The following is a 21,978-nucleotide window of genomic DNA, read 5'->3' on the forward strand; positions in this document are numbered from 1 at the left end:
ACAGGGCATGGCAGTGACCACCACCTGCAAAGATACTCAACATGAATCTGTCCTGGGAAATTCCCCTAATGTGAGGGGCCGTCCAGGTGACCTGCACAGGAAACAGGCAGAGAAGCAGAAAATGTAGAGACATACACATCCATATGCTGAGGAACCAAAAAAGAGGTCATTTGGAGGGCTCTCCTGGGCACCTGCAGAAACAGCTAGACTTCAGAGCTGCTCTCGCTTCTCTTTTTAACTAAAGTATTCGCTAAAATGCATTGAAGCATGCAGAATTAGAGAAATCTAAAGGCATTTCCCACTGTTTAATTCACAGACAGGAAGATTTAGTCTAAAAGGGTTAAGTGGAAATAAAGCGTAATGCATGCAATTTGTTTCAAGAAGACAAGGTATCCAGGATGCTCTCTTCAATGTCATGAAAGGTTTATTTGAGTTTGCAGTGAAATGCGGTAGTCGGGCACAGTTAGCTCTTTCCTGAGGCACACCATTAACTTCCCTCAGCCACAGCACGTGGTGGAAATCTCACCAAAGAAAGGTGCTCCATGCTAGCACCCAGTGGGGGGAACATGGCCTCAGCTACTGCCCTCCAGACAGCTAAACCAGCGGCAAAGCTCCCAAGCCCCACCGGACCTGCACCCTGTACTGGGCAATTAAAGCCACGCTGAAGAAAACACTTCCATCAAGACAGGGCTTGTCTTGTCTTTGACACGGCCAGTGACCCAGTCAGCTAGACTCAATTTGCTCAGGGTAGAGGAACTAGCTTTTCTGGAGCATGCTTCATCTGATGGGTTTGGGTTTTTTTCTTGAGAAGATGGCCTGTGCTAGTGGAGGAGGCTGCTCACCTCCACTGACAACAGCAGGCATTTCAACCACCAGCCTGGGAGAGATGTCAACACTGCACAAGCCCAGTGTGAGACCACACAACAATGTGGGTTTTACTTAGTATGTGCTGTAACATTGATAAAGCAGAAGTAGTACTACCCACATACATGGCAGGACAGAAAATGTACTGCAGTGACTCCTGGTTAAGACAGAACAGAAAATCTTTTCTGGTGCTGGCAACCTCCTGTAAACCCAGTGCCACCAAGAGGAAGGGACTTAGGTCATACATCTCATTAAGTCACAAAATTCCTTGGCTATTTAATTAATTCCTGCATTACGCACCAAATTTAGTATTCTCACCATAGGTCATAAATGTTGGTTTACACATCACAGAGGCATCTCAACAATGTTGGGAGCATCCACACATGCAATCAGATTCTGGGTTTGCACTTGAGGAGAGATGGGGGTGTTTCCTGAAGTATGTGGGGGAACCTCATTCAAGATTTCTTTTCACTTAATCCAGTCAGTTTCCATTCAGTAAAACAATCCTCAAAACTAAATATATTTTGTGAAGAAGGAGTCAGACTAGAGACAGCAGGGAACCACTACTATTCTTGGCAACCTGAACACTTCTGAAAAAAAGCTCTCTTCTTGAGCTGTGGCAACCAAAACACCCATTTCTTCTCCAAATCTTCCCTGAAATTTACCCATATATCAAAATGAAGTTTAATTTAATATATTATACACTTTAAATATGCTTTATCACACCCAACACCATACACGAATATATACGTACTGTTTTTCTTGTAGAGGAGAATTTCAAAGCAGTTTGACTCATAGTTGTCGAAAGTCTGTCTGACTTTTTCAATGGTCTTCTTGTCGGTGAGTTCACCATACATAAAACTGAAAAAGAAAAAAGGTTTTTCTATTTTCTAGACAAGCAACAACTTTGTTACAGTCACCTTAAAACAGCAAAAGGATTAGAGATGTTATTAACTGTAATTTAGCAAAGTTTAACTATGATTTACAGTTCATTTAAATATTTAGATGTCACAAGGAAACCCACAATAGCGAGTAACCATGACCACCTTTTTACTGTAAATGACAACAAATAATTTGATTGCAATGTTTCATTAAATGCTTTTCTGAGCGTATCTTTAAGGATACATGGTTATAAAAAGAGCTGATAACCTATAATGCTACAACTGCAGGCCATGAGAATATTGCTGTCAAAACAGAGAAAACGGAACAAAACCTCTAAAACCTCCCAGATTTTGTTCAATCCTCTAGAAAAGGCTTCTGGAGGTGGAATGGAAGCTACTGCAGGTTAAGGCTGTTAGTTGAATCAATGACTACAAACCTAATCTTGGCAAGATGCATCTGGGACAGTAAGATAATCAAAAACCTTTTACTAAATACCGATTTCAGAGGTAGGATTTAACCAGTAAGACATAATGTTTGTAATGCTCTGAAAACTCAGCACGGAAAGAAACTATGAGTTGTCTCAGTGTAGCTATATCTGCACTACTACCAAACATAACCAATTCACTCTCATTTTCCTTATTGTATAATGCATTTCTTCAATATTTCAGTAAAAATACGGAAAACATTAAAATGCTTTTGGAGATTTATCCCCGTCCAGGCTGAGAATACAAAGATGTAATTTTAACTCTGCTATGTCTTCCCACTTGACTATCTCATCTCCACATTCTTTTCCAGGTCAGACTTTCAGGTGGTGTAAGCAAACCCAACCCCCTGACCTTCCTTTTGAAAGCTTCTGCAAGGAAACAGTGAGGCTTTCATTGTTATTCTTCCCTGGATTAAAAATAAGTGAAGACTGCTCTGTGCAAATTCCCAATTACAGAACTGAAGGAAAATGGAACATGGGGTAAAAGCTTTCAGACACTTGGATGAATACACTTTTAATTGATCAGGGTTTTTTTTTTTTTTTCATTTTCTTTGTTCCCAAACAGTTTGAGCTTCAGCTGAACCTACAACAGACAACCCTGGAGTATGAAAGAGAAAAGCTATCAGTGCCTCTGCGGTTTCAATGCAGCTTCTCTTTTATTGATCCACAGACCTCCGAAGGTTCAATAAACATTTATTTTATGTCTACTGTTCTGAAATAAACAATAAAACAGCATAGTGGTTAGTGACTCGGCAAGCATTAAAACACTCAATGAAAGCCAGACCATGAATCTTTTCTTTATACAGCCAACCAAGGGAGGCAATGGGGTTGCTCCCAGAATAAGGTGCTCCCCAGCATGGGTGATGAAGACAGTGACTCCGACATTTGGATGTCACTTCAGCTGCTTCTTTTCTGGTAACACAGGGAGAGCTATTGATAAGTGACATGTCGTAAATGTTACCTTTGGGACAGCACTATAATGGAGATGCCATTACTACAGCAATTGATGTCAGGAAATGGTTTTACCCAGAGCACAGGTTTTCATTAAGGTACTGCTTATCATCAACATACATGGCCGTCTTTAGGAAAAGCAAAACACAACCTACTGCTCATTTTTTAAGACCTGTCTTTCTTTCCTGAGGTCAGCTGATCATCTTTTATACATTTATACATGAGGTGAACAAAAAGAGTCTGTTTGGTCTTGGGTTTTTCAATCTATGCCCTTTTTAATGCACCGATGAGGTAAAGAAGATTGTTCTGTTGGCAAGGTGAAATAAGACCTGGTAGTTTTCACACAGCCTGTTGTGCAATTGAATTCCCTTTTTTGTTTTGTTAAGATTTAAAATAATGTCTCTTTTAGTCCTGAAGGAAAAAAAATCACATGAATTTGTTGAAGTGCTTGTCTTTTACATGGCTTAAAATACAGAAAGTCACCATTAATTAGTGCTAAGATGACAAATGATACTCGGTATTCTGAGTAGTGGAAAATACTAGTTAGCATTGCTGAATACGATCAACTTTATGTTTTAAAATCTATATTCTCACATATAAAGAGACATTTTAAAGGCCTGTGGGATAATAAAAACATTTTTCAGAAGACAATTTTTAACAGCACCAAAGAAACCTCAAAGCTACTCACTGTACAAGTTATGTAAGACCTTTGCTTATCACAGGTTTAACTTGATTTAGTCTGTCCTATTTTATACACATGAAGGAACTCCTACTTCTTCAGTCAATCATTCTTTTTCTGCTTCGTGTTTTCTGTTATGTAGTGATTGTCAAGTGCCTTCAGTGCAAACTGTACAAGACGTAAATATCAAACCCACTCTGCTACTGGGAATCTTACTACCTAGAAAACAGACGTATCAAAGAGAAACAAGACTTACTGAAATACTCAGAGAAAGGCACAATCTTAGATAATTTTGCCATCTCTGAAAGAGACCATTTGTCATTTAAGACGCATGGGATCCCACCTCCCTTTGAAAGCATCCCTTGGCACAGAAAAAACACATCTGAAGCTTTGCATTGTGCTCTTCCGTCCTTTGTCAGGATTCACAGCAATGGTGTAAGAACAGCTCCAGGTCTACAGTGCATGCCAAGGTGGTATTTAACAGCATTTGTGAGAAATTATCCAGGATATGGGACAGGTGAAGCACAAAAGTCTACATCCAATTTACAGCTCCCTTCATCCAGAAGCAGTGGATGAAAAGGCATCAGTTACAAATACAGATACATGTCAACTTCAAAGCTCTGCAAGCTACAGAGCAGCACCCTGGGTCCCACTGGCACCGTCAGCAAGGTTTCTTTGCACAGCTTTGGCAGTGCAAGGAACCCTTCTCTCACACACACAAGTCAGGTCAAGGAGTGATATCTGAGTATTAAACCGAACTTTTTTTAAAGTCCATCACGCTGTACCCACCATGCAAAATCCCATTTCTTGAATGCTTTGGGAATTTTGCCATTGGCTTCAGTGGAGACAGAACTTTTCTCACAGACTTTTTTTAATCCCACTTGTAATGGCAGTAAATCAAAACAAAGGAGAACAGAGATGTGGAGTGGAGCACTGCAAGTGCTTCAGTTGAAACACTATCTGTAAACAACCACTTCAGCAAGGAGATCCAATTCCATCCTCCTGTACAGCTGGAAGGCAACATGCAAACAGGGCCTATACGCAGGTTTCCTCTTTGAAAACAAAACCAGCAATCAGCTATCTCCAGCCCAGCACCAGGCTTTCAGGGGCAGGGAAGGGTAAGCAAAGCAAAGCCTGGAGCAAAAGCCAAGTGTAAAATGCCAGGGTAGGTTACTAACCAGCCACTCAAGGGGTGCCTGCTCTTCCAAAGGCTACATGAGAATAGAGCTTAACTGATAAGCAACAATATTTAGAAAACAACATTTAGAAAAACAATATTTAGAAAAATATTTAGAAAAAATATTTAGAAAAGATTTTAATGTTTTATAGCTGTTAATTCTTTCAAGGTATTTATCGAGACATATATTGTCATGAGTGTGGGCAACTGGGCATGAAACAAGCGGTTTTCTTGCATGGTGACTGATCTATTGGTGCACCTTCAGGCAGGGTGGGTGGGAGAGGGGTTCAAGGTCAACTGAATGTTAGAGATGTCAGAACTGCAAATGCCCTGATCCTCCAGAACTGTCAGCTTACCTTCACTAGTAAACAAGTCCTTCCACCTAAAAATCCTGTGCATTTTAGCACTCCCTTATACCAATTATTCTATGTATCAGCTCCAGCTACAGATGCAACTTTGGATATCACATGCACCCAGGAAGAACAACACACAGTGATTCCCATCACACATTATTCACGTGGCCTGACCCCTGAGTAGCCTCTGCCTTTTATATAGTGCCTGTGAAACTAGGAAGACTGGCATTTGTACCGAGGTATTTCTGAGTGATTTTCCTGCCAATGGGCACATTATTGCTGATTAAAATTCACATCACAGAATCACAGAATTGTTTGGTTTGTAAGCGACCTTAAAACTCCTCCAGTTCAAATCCCCCTGTCACAGGCAGGGACATCTTCCTCTAGACCAGGTTGCTCAAAGCCCCGTCCAACCTGGCCTTGAACACTGCCAGGGATGGGGCAGCCACAGCTTCTCTGGGCAACCTGTGCCAGGGCCTCACCACCCTCGTGGTAAAGAATTTCTTCCCACTATCTAATCTAAATCTACCTCTTTGAGCTTAAAGCCATTCCCCCCTTGTCCTGTCACTACAGGACCTTGTCAAAAGTCCCTCCCCAGATTTCTTCTTGACCTCTTCAGGTACTGGAAGCTGCTCTAAGGTCTCCTCAGAGCCTTCTCTTCTCCAGGCTGCACAAGCCCAACTCTCTCAGCCTGTCTCCATAGCAGAGGCGCTCCAGCACTCTGATCATCTTCAGGGCCTCTTCTGGACTCACTCCAAATGGTCCTTGTCCTTCTTATGTTGAGTGTCCCAGAGCTGAACCACACACCTTGGTGTCACCAGCAAACTTGCTGAGGGTGCACTCAATACCACTGTCTATGTTGCCAACAAAGATGTTAAACATCGCCTGTCCTAATACTGATACCTGAGGAATGCCACTTGTTGGTGATGAGAATACTGCAAAATCAAAGGGATGATCAGCCCATGACAGGACTAATTCATTGTCTGAGCTGAAACAAAAAAATCACTCATACCTCCAGTGTCTTCTGTTTATCCACCTCTCCCTGTGATCAGTATCAGCCAAGACCACCTGAAGCTGAATATAATGATGACATATGAACAGCCAATGTAGGGTATGGGGTGGAACAGACAGAAAGAAGATATAATGAATACTCTCTGGACTACCCAGGAGAAAATATTGGATGAAACTGATTTGAAGGCGCTGTAACTTATAGACAGGGGCAAACTGACCAAATATTGCAAAATTTATAAATTGTCCTTGATCACACTCATGATCAGTAACAATAATGACTCAAATCAGGGGCTAGACAGACTTGCATTGTTTGTATGTAGAGAATGAAGATTAAGGGGAAAAAAAAACAAACATACACACACACACACACACACAAAAAAAAAAGGAAAAACAACCACAAAAAAAAAAATCAAAAAAAAAATCTCTGCTACAAATTCCATTTTCCATAATAATTCCCACTTGGATTTGCATCTGTATGATTCACCTGTATGATTTACTTAACACACCATCAAAACAGGATTCTTACAAATGGTAACTAAAGTCCATCACATTCACAATAAGCACTCAGATACAGTAAACTTTTTGATCCTCTCAGTATTTGAGGCACGAGGCACAGGGGAATCATTATCAGAAAGGTATTGCTAAACCTTTACTTCCTCAGTATTCTCCTACATTTCTGTTCTATATTTTTAATTATCTGTAATGTGCACAGACTATAAAAGTGATGGCTCATAGCAAACCTACATAGTCCAGTATTTAAGACAGCAAAGAGGAAAGCATGTATTTATATCCAGCACAGCTGCGATAAGGCTGTTTCTTTCAGACCCACTAAGTATATAAACTCTATCGGTACTCTGTGAATGAACATTTCATTTCAGTGGCATGTTCCCATCTCTTCTCCATTACCCGTTAGAGGATACCTGGCTGCACAGAGGAATCCTGGACTCGCAAGGCTTCCTCCCCTTCCTAGCAGATGAGAGCAGTGACCACACATCAGCACTTGTTGCTTTTTGGAGTTAGCAATGACTGACATCCAAGGACAGGCTCACTGCCTGTCCTGCTCCTGCCAGCTGAAGCATCAGCCCATGATCAGTGTCTGGCAGCACCTATCTCCCAAAAGCCATCTCTGTAGGTAGGCAGCTCCCTCCTTCCAGTGCCCTGGAGTTGGTTGCTCCCTGAATAAAGGGAAAACCTAAACAAATGTGTATCTCAGCCATTCCTTATTGCCTCTGTACCCGTTTACTTTGCTCATACACAGGCATTAGGGATTTAGTCCTTCCCCAAACCATCTCCTTTTAAAGGATACAGCAGACAAGGCACAGATGCATGTCTAACCATAAATCAAAGCTGTCCACTCCTGAGAGACCACGAACAAAAGGAAAAAGCCATAAGGTTGCAATGCGTAGAGTAGATATATCATCAGCTTAATCACTCTCTTGGGAATAAAGATGCAGTTTGCACACTACTGTGCTCTCTGTGTGTGAAATAACAGGAACTAACATGGGCTACAGAATAGCCCAGTACATCCTAGCATGACAGCAGGAGAATTAAAATAATAATTAAAAAAAAAAAGTAAACAAAGCCTTTGAAATATATTACCTAAAACCCCACTTTCTTTATTGGATCATTAGCTACAGCACATTCGTACTGATACTAGCCAGGATAAATTTCAAAGTGCTTTACCATGTCATGGATAAGTTTCTGGTTTCATTCATTTAAAGCCTGTTTCAATACTTTCATTTCTACAAAACAACTCTTTTCTTACATCAATGCCTTCTGCAAAACCTCATTGTTCTTCTCAGAAGATTACAGTTTTTAAAGTGCATCGAGTGGCAAGAAACAGACAGCTGGCATACCTGCAAGTGCTGCTCTTCTGCATGACGTCAGCTCGATGATACCCGGAAAGTTTACAAAACCCGTCATTACTATAAACTACAGGCCAGTCCACAATCTGGGCATTTCCCAACAAAAAGCTGGATTCTGCAAAGAGAAAGAGAAAAGGAGACAAAGGGAAGATGTCAGTGGCAAAGTGCAATTAAATCCATATGTTATACAGCAGATGCAGATTTATTCATGACGGCAACTTATAGTGTGAAATTTCAGAGGGAACTGAAATTAAAACAGGCATCAGAAAAGAAACTGTGATGTAACAGGGTAACTTAGTAACAAAAGTAGCCTCTCGCACACCAAAATACTGATATAAGTAGCAACACTTTAACAATTTAGAAATTTAACAATTTATTCAAAGCATCTGGGCAAGGTGTCATGTTTGGTTTTCATTTTATATTTAATTGTTTATATATTTATATGGTATTCATATTTTATATGTATCTTGAAATCAACTTTAAATTAACTTGTAAAATGAGTTTAAAATTATGAACTTTATTTGTGCCCAACACTGATGATAACTCTTGCTTCAAGTAAATTTTTCTTACTGGTAGGTCTCAGTCTGTTTTGCAGGACACAGGCAGCGTATCTGAATGAGGGACAGAGAGCATCAGGAGCCACTGGGGAGGGGTGAGATGTTCCGATGTTCCCACTGCATCTTGTGGCACACCGCAAGCCACATCATGCCTGTGAGTGCAAATATCAAGTGACCCACATGGAAATTCAGCATGATTGGGGAAGTAATGAGTGCCAAAGGGACTTAAATTTTGAAATAGCACAAAACAGGTACTGAATTTCAGTGGTGGTCTACTAAAAATGCACATAGGTGGATTTGGCTCATCCTAGTAACATGTGTCCAGAGCTGTAATTACAAAATATGGGCAGGGAGTACTTCTAGGAGGCTGAAATCAGGTTTAAATATCGTTTCAGTCATCTGTTCTTTCAGTCAGTGCCTACAGTTTATACGCACGGACTGGCACCAACACATTAGGAGTTACTCTTAAAATAGTTTTATTCACTAGTTTGGAAAGATTCTTCCATCCCTGCTTTTAGCAAGGCATTTTCAAAGAAGAAAATACCCATTTTTCTTAAACACAATGTTGTAGGATGTTATGTGCATTGAGACTGTAAACATCCCTAATTTTGTTTCAGAAATAATATTCTCACTTAAATAGAGGTTCTCAAATTGTAGTCTGTGATGATCTTCAGTGTTTTCTTTATTTTTACTGTGAGTTTGCAATTTACTTTTGGCTGCAGGTATGGAACTAACTAGCCCCATTCATTGATGCCAAGAAGCTTTTAAAAAATATCTATTAACAATCACCACTGTATAGAAATTATAGGAAACGTTCTTTTCAGCAGTTCTTGGTGGGGGGGAGGAAGGAGGAGGAAATTAAGGAGATGTACAAATTTTCCACATAACAGCCAAAGCATGGTTATGCCAATTACTTACAGATATACACTCAGGTGCATACATTCATTTTCACGTGAAAGTGACACAGTTTTTAAATGAGCTACACATGCCCCTCTTGCACGTATTTATAACCATGACTGGATTTTACATTATGGTAACATTATACCATAGAACAAGGAAAGTGTACCAAAAAACCCAGTATGTCTTTTTTCTTTATAAGCATGAATTTGGAAAAAAAGAAAATAATCTGGAGATTATTGGATTTTCTGTAGGAGAGCAGATCAAAAAATATTTAGAAGCCAAATGATGTGAGTAACAGAAGTTGAGATTTTGTGAAATCTAACCCCTTCATGCCCAAAGAATTTATTTGAATCCATCACAAATATTCTTAAACCTAAATGCCAACTTAAAAAATTCACTTTTCTACCTGAAGGAAGATGCCCTCACTACAGTCAGCAGCAGATACAGAGTAAAGCCTGAGCATTACATTAAGATCTTCCTGGCTTTCTGCAGCCCTTTCTGCAGCAGGGACTCAGCCCAGCTTTCCTCAGCACAGGGCAGATAATAACACAGGGAACTTCGCAAGCCCTGGAAACCAAAGGGTTCCCATTGTATTGATGTTAACCCAATCTTGCATCTTCTCCAATTTGGGAGGCACCACCAGCCCCCAAATCCACTGGGCTCCCCTCACGGTGGCCACCCTACCACAGCTGCACCCCAGCAGCTGGAGAGGATGGGAGCATAAACAATTCTTAATTTCCTACCCCAAAGGGAAACAACCAATATTACAAGTCCTCTGGTTAGATTTGAAAAGAGATTTATTTGCAGGATTATCTCTCACCAAAGTTTTGCTTGCATATTCCAATATAATTTGCACAACCAGGGCAGTGAGAGACTGTAATACCAAACTCACTCGTGGATGCTGGGCACATCTGGGTGTTCCCCAGAGGACCACAGTCCAAAAGCAAATAATCCTGCTTTGAAGCCTCCCCAACCAACAGACGTAATCTTGATTGTGTATTCCCACCACATAGCTGTTTCAGAACACAGAGTACACAGAGGATGATCTGTCGCAGCCAGCAACCAACAAGATGACATACCGCACTTAAAGGTTGCCTTCTATTCTTTACACCTGAGGGTCTCAAAATACCTGATAAGGTATGCATTCACTAAACTGATCAAATCCACAAGAAACTTGGGAGGGAACAAAATGTAAAGCCAAACTACGGATTTTTAAAAAATGAAAAAAAATAGACACTAGAAGTATCTGTGGTATTTGTAAGGTTAGATCAGATATATATAGTACATGTGCTAGAAATCTGATGAGATCTTAGCATATGTTTTCTTTTGTCCCCATGAATTTTTCTTTGTTTCACTGACATTTTTTACCCTTGTCTCCTAAGCAAGTAACGCTTATTCATCCCTACTCAGCATGTGAATACGTATGTGTGTGTCCTATTCCAACCAAAGAAAAATCTTGAATGAATGTTTGCATCTTGCTAGAGACAAAAGAATATAACTGTGGGAAAAAAGCCGTAAGAATCCGTGTTTCATTAATGCCACTGCTCAGTGAGCAGCTTGATAAAATTTAAGGAAGAACAAGTCAGCATCAGAACCTTGAGTTTTATTGTGTACCAAAGTCCCAGCATTCACAGGACTCCATGCTTACCGTACATTTTATCAAAAGTCATGTTATTTTCTCCAACCAAAACACATCAATTCTTCCCTATTTCTACGATTTATTGAGATCAAAACGACAGGCAGATTAAACTCTACATCAGACAGACCACACCCAGTTGTAAACAACCAAACTGTACTCGGTGACAGGACACTTTGAGAAAACCTCTATTTTTTAGCCAAGTGCAAAGGGATATGGAGGAGTTTTTGCTTTGAATCCTCTGCTGTGACTCTTTGTATATTCTCTAACATGTCTCCATTTTGGGCCTAACCTTGACAAAGAGAGACACTGTAGTAGACAATACCACCTCAGGGTTTCTAGGAGTTTTACGTACTTGGAGAAGAGACTGTTTTATATCGTTTCATCACCACTAACTACTCATGAAAGTCCATTTCTGCAGTTGCTTCCCTTGAAGGTTCAGTCTTGATAGACAGTCCTGGACTAAATCCATCTGCATGCCTGACTTCCATATATCTACACCTCAGTTACATGGTTTCCTCACTAAGAAAAGCCAATCACAGTTGAGTCTTGGGTTAAAACTTCCATCTGTCTGATTATATCAAATTCCACTCTGTTCAATTTGCAGCTGGCTGCTTAAACCTCCTGTAAGAGGCAAGGACTGGGAAAAAACACATTTTGTCTCCATCTTCAGTTGTCATAGGGTGGCTTAACATCAAAGAGGAGGAGTCTGCTCCCTTCCAAACACAACTGGCTGCATGTTCTTCCTTTGCTAGCAGCTCCAAAACAAGGGCCGTCAGCCAAGGGCACACAGATGTCCCCCTGTGCACTGCTGTGATGACTCTGTGGTGAAGTCCCATAGTAGCCTCTTGGTACAAGCCAGGTCTTCATTCAAGTAGCCCAGGTATAGTAAAAGGCAAGTGTGCTACAGACCTGCCTACAGACTGCCAACTGACTTGCTTCTTCCTGAGATACATTGAGACTCACTGAATGTAACAGGGAGGAAACACCCGCACCACGGCTATTCACCCAATGGCAGCCCAAGGACATGCCCCACAGACATTGCTGCAGGCAAGCACTCGGTGCACCTCCATCATCAGATCCCAGGTTCACTCCTCATCCTCACCATCCTCTGATAGCCCACACCTCACATCAGTTAGTTCATACCAAATAGCTTTGGAGTGAGCCAAAGGATCTTTACACAGTCTTCTCTAAAGCATGGGCGTGAGCCCTGCAATGCCGTATGCCAAGGATGCTCCACCCAGAGCAGATGTCTTCTGCAAGACAGACCCAGGCTCAGGCCCCCTTCAAGGGAGAGGCAGGCTTACCGAGCCTGCTCTAGTTTTCAACAGATAAGAATAGTGTTTTGTGCCTTCTTCAGGAGAGAGCCAAAAAAAGTATGGAAACTGCAGAGTGATAAGCATAGGAAGAACACTGGCACTGGGATGCCCACAGCTGTTTTCCAGTTGGATTTGATACACAAGAGCTATATTCCACAAACCATTTTTTTAAAAGAATATGCTATATTGGAGGTATTCTGAAGTTTAAGGATTTCTTAGAAGAATTTAGCTACCAGTAACTGGAAAACATTGAATTCAGCAGCTACCATGTGGCAATATCTTATATTCTGAAAACATTAACATGCAGCTAGTTTCAAACTTGCATGATGATTAGCCTGAAACGTCTGGTAATGCATTCATCCTTGCTTAGATTTCCCTGATGCCCTGAAAATGCATTTCCACTTCCCATTTCCTTAGAGATAAAAGTCAATTTTTATTATTTCTAAACTTGTCTTGATGTCATTGCCTCCACCAACCATTTTCTCCACCCATCCCCCTTTCTGATATATAGTAGAGAGCCCAAATCACAAATCTGTATGTTGTCTAGAGTTCTTCGACTAAATGCATTTAAACACCAGGGTCTGCCTATAAGAGTATGGGGAAGCAGGGTTCAGCCAGCAGAGTCGCCCGTCTCAGAGTTGCTAGATTCCGCTTAGGAAGTCAGCAGGCTTTTTATTAGTTAAAATTAGTTAAATCAGTTAAAATATTTGCAAGGTTTAATACTGATGACAAGGAATTATTAGAGGCATGCAGTTAGCAAAATTTCAGGCTGGAAAACACAGTTGAGGAAAACAATCGTATATTTGCTGTTGCTGCACCTTTACTTTGTAAAAAGGCTTTTTGTATAAAGGCAGCCTATGCTGTAGAACAGCAAGCCTTTAATCTTACTTTGTCTTGCAGTAGCTAATACTCAATACAGTGGTGAGCCTTGTTTTGCTTAAAGAAAAAAAAAAAAAAAGACCACAGTGTGCAAGCAATATTTTTAACCAACAAAATGCCCAAAGCAGTGTAAAATTCATGTTATGTAATCACAGGAGAGCAAGAACAGCTAAATCAGTCCAGGATATATGCTTAGCCAAGTGAGAAATGTTGTCTCTAATCATCTCTTCTCCAGAAAGCTTGGGTACCACTTGTAACAAAAATTGTTTAAATCACTGTTTTGAGTTCCATCTCATGCCAAGAAGACAGGCAACTGATCTTTTCAGAAAAGTCACCACGGAAAAGATGTGTTTTTAAAAAAATGAAGCAGCAAAATACAAGTAATAATAATTATTATAATAAAAAGCAGCAGCAATTCCATCTCGGAATAAACTCCTAACTCAAACAACTTGACACAGGGTTGTCATTCAGAATTCCCACCTTCCACTGCAGAACAAATGCAGCCTGACCCTGACAGCGTCTGTGAAACATCTGGAATTTGCCTTTTTTGATAATGCTGTTTTATTAAAGCCCCAAGCCACAAACACTGCTGTTAGCTTACTCTCCTTAGAACTACACAGGGTCAGCATATTGCTGCAGTCTTGTTTAAACCATCTTGAAAAACTCATTGGACTCTTCTATGTGTGTGTTGGGGAGGGAGGTCCTAAAAAATGTTCTAATTCTTTTTCTTTTAGCCCTCCTGAGCAAGTCTCGGCCCTGATAACACATACTTTTACTGGTGTCGTTCACAGTGACTCCAACTCAAGACATACTGCATCCCCACAGAATACAACAGAAAATCCTAAACCCTTTAGGAGAGCACTGCCCTCTGAAATCAGTCTCAATGGGCAACGGCATCCCTCCAGCTCCAGGGTCAGCTGCAGACAAACTGTTGTTCTTAAAGGAGCAACCTCCACCAGCACTTTTTACTCTTCACTATAAAGCCACACTACTGTTTTCTAACAAAGCTATTATTTCCCCAGTGTCTTTAAAGCATGCAAAACATCAGTGTCATCCAATTTATTCAGCACATTATGTTGCTTGCCTGAAAAAAAATTCTCAAAGGACTAACTCTTTACGTCACCTTTCTGTACCAGTGTTGTTTTTATTTAATATTCATATTATGAAAATGCAAAGAAGACTAAACCCAGCGCAAGATGCCACTGTGCCAACTATGCTAAAATGATCTACTTCCTGCCCCAAATAAATGCACCTCAAATAAAACAAAAGATAAATAATCCAGCATTGGCTGAAATATTAAATCCATGGGTAAATCACTTAGCTGGGAACACAGCAGCTTTCAGCAATTTAGCAAGTGAGTTCAAGAGGAAAGATTAGAGTCTGCCTGAAAATTACCTCCTAAAAACTTAAAAAATTAACTTTAATCATCCTGAATGTGAAAGACCACAGACAGCACAGTCCCCTGCCTTTATTGTGGCACAACATCATTGACCGCAGGAAGAGTTTTGAGTCAATAAGGACAAGACAGCATCCCTGTGAGATGCCTGCAAAATGACATTTCATACAGTTCTGATTGCAGTTTCTCCCCCACACATTCATTTGTCCTAGAGTTAAACTAATCCTCACGTATTCCAGTTACCATCTAAAGTCCACCTCTGAATCTGTTCACTGTTAAAATTATGCAGAATATAACATAGATGTAGCAAGACTAAATTTAAACTGGAGAACTCTGTAGCTGTCACTCCAGGTGCACAGGCACCCTCAGGGAGCAACCAAAAATCAGATTTCTAGTTTTATACAAATGAGAGTGCTTGCTTTACATTCCCGGATGAGAAAATTGCAGTAATAGTAGTTGTTTGGACATTGGGGCTCCTCTTGCAAACACTCAGCCTGAAGCTAGTGCTGGCTGCAGTTTCACAGAGCCTGGCTGTACCTCACAAAAACTGTTTTGTCAGAGAATTGTCTGCCTCTCCCATGCTCCGTTCTCTGTGCAAGTGGCTGAAGCAAAACTATCAGCAGTTAAGATCCCAGCTGGGTACCAAAGTGCTGCTTCGGGCCAGTCTCCAAAGGGGCTGCTCACAAGCCAGCAGTCAGACTCCTTCCTGCCACCGCAAGCAGGATTGGGCCCTGACTATTTGGGTTACCCAGGGGTTGGCATTCAAAATAGCCAGTCATTGAGTGTGCTGATTAAACAAGAATCAGACTTATTTTTCCTGAAAAGCAGGTAATTAAAGTTCTAACTCCAAAATTTTTTTCTATTACTTCATTTTATTAAACCACAAAATCCTCTTCCCTTAGCTTTCCAGGAGAGTAACTTAAAATCCCAGTCAACCACCAAACAGTACCCTGTTAAACATGATAATTAAAAGTATTTCCACAGCTCACTTAACTTCCTGACATTATTCTTTGGCTGCATACTCCTTCCAATAGCAATAAAAAAACTGAATATTTACTTAAAAAAAATAATCAATAATTCCATTTTTCTCTTCTCAGATTTCAAGATGAACCTGGGAATGCAACAGCTCTTGCAGTGACCTCTTGTGGCAAGCGCTCAGCAGCGCTCAAGCGACCCCAGAAACACGTTTCTCCCGCCGCCTGCAATACACACATCAAGAAATATTCGAAATAAAAGACCCACAATATAACAAGCAGCTGGTCAGACCTCGAAGAATCCAGCTACTCCTTTAGTTAACGATATCGCGTTATTTGGGTTTCTAAATTAATACAGTGGTACAAAGCTGCCATAACTATAACCATTAAAAACATAATGATAAGAAACACATAAAAAAATTTAGGCCATGTAAAAGTCCCCCAACTTCATCAGCAGTCAGACATGCTTAATCTTTCTGCATTCAGCAAGCCAACTTGAGAATTAAAGAAAGCAGGGTGCCTGCAATTGAAAACTCCTCACAATTGTCATCTAGTAATACTTCATGTAAAAATCCACTTCGCATTGATTTATTTATCAGCAGGCACCCTGCAGTCCTAGAAACTGCAAAAGGAACCCTGTGCCTTCAAATGCAAAGAAAGCCCTAATGACATAAGCTTCTTGGACATCCCTTCAGTAAGCTCTCTGCAGTCAGCTGAGCCAGAGGATGGAAACTTTCACCCCACATTTTATAGTGTCCTTCTGTAGAGATTTAGGGAACTGCCGAGGTCCGCATTTTTTCAGAAGATCCAGAGTGACAGACATCGTGTAAACTTGAAGCAACTTGCCTTAAAGAACTCTCTCTGCAGCGTTTGTAACTTCACTTGGATCAGATGAAAGTGCAGCTTTGTTTTAATTTAGGGGAGCAAAGCCTACACGTATCATGTCCCATAACAACAACATTTTGTCACCCTGCCTGTAAGACATCAGGTACAATACATGGGCTAGTAAGAAGGACAGGAGAGACAATAGACACTTATTTTATCTATTATACTTGTATAATAAAAATGAAAAAGTGTCTTAGCACTACAGATGTGACTCTCATTTCTCTCCCCTTTCCTGGCTAACCTCCCTTTACAACCCCGTCACTGGTACCGAGGGCTGATCCTTTAGTACTTCAAAGTCACAGGGACCCAGCAGAGTGTAAAGCTCTGTCTGAAGGAACTGCTTTGTAGAAACATGGCACAAAGCTAAAAAAGGCCAGGAATTAAATGCTAGCTTCATTAAAGCTCATGGTAAAATTCCCATGTAAGCCTTGCGGAACCAAGTTTTCAGCCCAAGAATCAAAATACGTTCGTGAAGGACCTGAAAGACACATTTTCCTGAGGAAGCTTCTAAGAGTTATTGCAACAGAAACAATAACCAATAATTATGACTCTTACCATATAGGTAAACTTATATATAATCTTCCACTAAATTAAGTCCCTCTTCCAGGCTGTTAGCACTCTATTGCAAATTGCCGCAAAGCTCCAGAATTAATCTTTCCCAAACTCACCCTCTATCATAAAAGCAAATTATACCATTAACATAGGCTTAATGCTTTTGTTGCTAGAATATGTGAAGGGTGAAGATGGACAAGCAAGACAAACACATTCCCTTGCCCCTGTGTGCAAGGCTCAACTCACTGCATTCCTCTACATGCTTGCCAGGTCCACAAAGCCCAGCCCTGCTCTGGACTTGCCCAGTTCTGTACCTGTGACACCTCCACAATGCTGAGCCGAGCTCAGTATCAGCAAGCTCTGAATGCACTAAAGAATCAACCAATAATATTAACAATAACAGGCACAGACTGCTGAGAACATTTTAGGAGAGAACACTGCCCTAAGGAAGGCCCTTATTAAATGTCAAAAATACTAACGGCAGTAAAAGGCAGTCACCTTAATGTGATTTAACCCAGTGCTCACACAAAACACTTTTTTTCAGATCAGCAAAAGACCTGGTGTTCTTAAGATCCAGGGCACATTCAAGACTGTAGTAAGATTGTATCAATCTTTGTGAGCATCAGATAAGACCTTTACTGGATGTATTTTCACTGTGCTTTAAAAGAAGAAGAAAGATTGGACAGTACACTGAGATTAGCCAGAAGATAGGAATGTGTATCCTGAGCGCTTGGCCCTTTTTACCAGCTGCAGCAGTTGGTCTAACAACAGATTCCCCTGCTTCTCCCACAGACTTTGTCTCTGCTCAAGTGGAGCTCAGCTGAGGTGTGGGCAAACAACCCACTAAGTAGCTCAGAGGTTACTGTCCCCCACCAAAGGCTTTGGGAAACACCTGCACTCTGCTGCTGCCCAAAAGACAAAGTACACTCCTGCCCTAAAACACTTCATAAGCTTCAAGGTGTTAATTTGCCTCCAAAAGAGAGGTTCCCTGGGCAAAGGGACACTGTGGGACTTCTCCCTGACCCATCCCATAGCTTTGGCAGTGGCTCCATCCTTCCCAAACACATTGGCTGGGAGTGGGACAGCTTGGCAGGGTAGCCCAGAAATCCCACCTCTACATACAGAGGACAGAGGAGCCATTGCCACCCCATTCTTTCTGCTCAGATCTTTGACGCTTTGCTTATAACTGACTTGCCATGATAGTTCCTCCCACAATTTTAACCTCATCTGCAGCCAAAGCTAGGGCAAAAAGGAAAGGTTCATAAAACTAAACAGAAAATAAGTAAATAATGCTGAAAATTGACTATAAGACTGCTTTAAACACCAATGTGACCACCACTCTGCACACCGTGTTCCCACTATGCCAGTTCTAACTCTCCATATTTTAAAATTATTGCAATTTTGTCTATAAATTTTGTTATTTAAAACCATCTCTGGCAACTTTGATTAATTAGAATCCAGCTACATTTCATTTTGAAACCATTGATTCCATGCTCTTAAAGAAGAGCCTATCTGCTGAAATACCTGTCTAATTTTTCCAGCTGTACCTGTTGCCTAATAGAAGATATTACCTCTACCCACTAACCTTCTCCTCGTTAAGAAAAGATTTATTGTCAAGAATGAAACGGAATTGCGTAATTGTGAGAAATCTCAAAAGAGCATGTCCTTTAACCAGTAAAGGTGATAAAAGAGCTCTTTTTGAGGATGCTGAAAATGTATTTTAAAAAACAATCATCAGTCTTTCCTTCATCCCGTTTCTCAACTTGTCAATGAAAAATCTCTCGGAAACTGGTGAATCCAAGTATAAAAACAAAAGCCTGCACAGAGTCAGCAGATCAAATCCTTGCCTTCTACCAAGCACTGGCAGGAGACACTGGAATCAGATTTGCTCTACTGGATGCCATTAAGTTTGGATTAAACATCACTGAATCCAATGAAAATTACTATTTCTATAAAGGACAAATAAGGTTACTTCCTGGATGACAAAAATAAGAACTAAATCATGTTTCAGGGCACAGTACTGACCACTTAAATAAGTTAAATTCCCAATCCACTTTTCACCTTGTCCAACGGGGCAGATTTACCTCTGTAGCATCATGTATAGGCATCATCAGTGGCAGAGAAAAAGCAGAATGAATGACCAGATCAGCACGATTTAATGCTCCTAAATTAGACCAGGTTAAATCTGGAGGGGAATACACGCTTTTAAAGTATAATGTTCAAAAGCCTTCTGAGCTTTTACAGTTTTTGACATCTCAAAGCTTTACTGAGCTTTCACCAGGGACAACATGATTTAATTAAAGCATGATACAAAAGCATAGCAATCCCAAGCCATGTTCCCAGCTCTGCCATGGACTCGCCCCATGACCTTGGGAAAACAATTGTGATGCTCTGAGCCCCTGTTTGCGCCAGACTTCAAAGAACAGGTTAGGAATGCCTCTGTGTCCTCTTCCACACGGAGCTGTGAAGTGTAATTAAAATCCACAAGCACTTTGAAATTATCAGAGGGAAAGTGCTGTATAAACCCCTATTAATTAAGCTTGCATTTAATATTCTGCTAAATAAATACACTATTGCGGGAAACTAGCTCTTGGTAATCGTGCAGCTACAGAGCTTGACGGGGAGTCAGCTACCCACCACACAACCGACAGAGGCAACACCAAAGGGATGAAGCCCCCCCCCAAAAAAAACAGTTGATGGCTTAATACAAGGCTACCATTTCAACATAAAATATTTTAAAACAAATTCTAAGTCCTTATCCCACTCCTGCTCCCATGGAAGTCAATGAATCACTAATTCACCACCTGCCATCTAATCAACCCACTGGTCTGGACCATGTTAGGTCCAGACCATGAATGCAAGGTAAATCCAGAGTCATGCAACAGGAAGGTGGAAGGGAACACTTCTCAGCACGGTTTCACATCACATTAATGTCTTGATTAACAATACATGTGGCAACTTTGCTCAATACTCTGCTCTGCCCACATTTCCCATTCATGTCCCCAGATGCAAGCCTGCACAGCAGTGTTTGGTATGGCAGGGTCACCCTAAACTTGAGCTGTCCAACAAGATATCTTTTAGCATATGCAAAGTCAAGGTTTCTTACCACACTTCATTTGTGCAAACACTCATGTGTTTCAGTAGTTAGGTGCCAGTACAAAAATGACATAAATAAAGGAATGTAACTAGCACAAGACTTGCCTAGAGCAGCGTCTACATTAATACATCTAGAGACGGCAGTCTGCAGCCACACTGTAACTTTAATGGAGCTGTACACAGTACTCTTGATCAGTGCTTTGCACTGGATCAAAGGATAAAATTAACTCCAACAGCAAGGAATAATTTGACAGCCATGCAGTCCCGAACCAGTCCTGTAAATATCCACCTAACAAGGAGCTGTAGATGAGCAAGAGCAGGCACTTCTTTACATACTGCTCAGCTCCAGGACCACCATCATCCTAATCACAGTCACTCCCTCATCCTCCTTCCCAGCACCTTTACCACAGACTTAAGTGCCACAGAATTACAAAGACTCTGAAACACTGAATGAAAACAGTTGCAAGCCCAATTACTAGAGAGCTAAAGAACAAGAGCACAAGGAACAAGAGAAGTTATGGCAGTGTTTTCAAGGCCAGGTTGGATAGTGCTTTGAGCAACCTGATCTAGTGGAAGGAAGATGTCCCTGCCCATTGCAATAGGGCTGGAACTAAACAATCTTTAAGGTCTCTTCCAACCCAAACCATTCTATAATTCTATGAAGAATGAAAAAAAAAAAAAAGAAAAGACACGATAAGCAGAGAGAGTATTAGAAATGTAAATGATGACCACTTATTCTCAGAAGCAGCAGTACCGATAACGAGGTAAAAAGAAACGGAGGGGGACAGGGACAGGCTGGTGAAGGGCTGGCTCCAGCGGAGCCTGGCGGGGCACAGTAAAGACCCCGTTCCTTGAAGGCAAAGCTTTGGCACAGACCGCAGCGGGGCAGCGGGCGCGGCGGCTCCGTACCCCGAGGAGAGCCGCCGCGGGGACTGAGGGATGGATGGACGGACGGAGGGATGGATGGATGGATGAATGGATGGATGGATGGATGGATGGATGGATGGATGGATGGATGGACGGACGGACGGACGGACGGACGGCGGGAATTTCTCACCGCTTGAGCGCCGGACGATGTTCTCCAGGAAGGTGTTCTGCGGTGCCACCAGCCCTCTCTTGCCCCCCGGCATCCTGCAGCGCCGGGATCGGGGGCCGGGAGTGCGCGGCAGCGGCGGCGGCGGCAGCGGCGGCCGCGGCGGCAGCGGCGGGGGGGCGGAGGCGGCTGGTGCGCCCGGTGCCCGTGAGTCGCGCAGGGGCGGCCGCGGCCGCTCATGGTAGTGGCGCCCCCGCGGCGGCTGCAGCGCGGACTGGGGCCGCGCAGCGCACGGAGCCGCCGAGCGCCACCCCCCCCCCCCCCCCCCCCCCCCCCCCCCCCCCCCCCCCCCCCCCCCCCCCCCGCGCCTGCGCGCCCGCCCTGCCGCCGAGCAGGGCCGCCCCGGGACAGCGGCGGCGGGGGGAGCGGAGGCCCGCGGGTCACGCCCTGTGCCGTGCCCCGAGCAGCATCATCGCCTGGCTGGC

General features: G+C 42.0%; 1 protein-coding gene across 1 annotated transcript in view; it reads right to left on the minus strand.

Moving 5' to 3' along the window:
• KCNH5 (potassium voltage-gated channel subfamily H member 5) overlaps positions 1–21,625 on the minus strand; it is a 159,102-nt gene extending 137,477 nt beyond the window's left edge. The window contains exons 1-3 of the mRNA XM_057416066.1: positions 21,518–21,625; positions 8,258–8,381; positions 1,619–1,725 (exon numbers count right to left, since the gene is read on the minus strand). Of these exons, the coding sequence (XP_057272049.1) occupies positions 1,619–1,725; positions 8,258–8,381; positions 21,518–21,590 (304 nt within the window). The 5' untranslated portion in view covers positions 21,591–21,625. The remainder of the gene's footprint in view (positions 1–1,618; positions 1,726–8,257; positions 8,382–21,517) is intronic.
• Positions 21,626–21,978: the final 353 nt, after the last annotated feature.

This window comes from Pezoporus wallicus, unplaced genomic scaffold (genome assembly GCF_028554395.1).
Source record: "Pezoporus wallicus isolate ANWC-B61680 ecotype Strahan unplaced genomic scaffold, APGP_CSIRO_Pwel_v1 scaffold_2146, whole genome shotgun sequence".
Taxonomy (NCBI): domain Eukaryota; kingdom Metazoa; phylum Chordata; class Aves; order Psittaciformes; family Psittacidae; genus Pezoporus; species Pezoporus wallicus.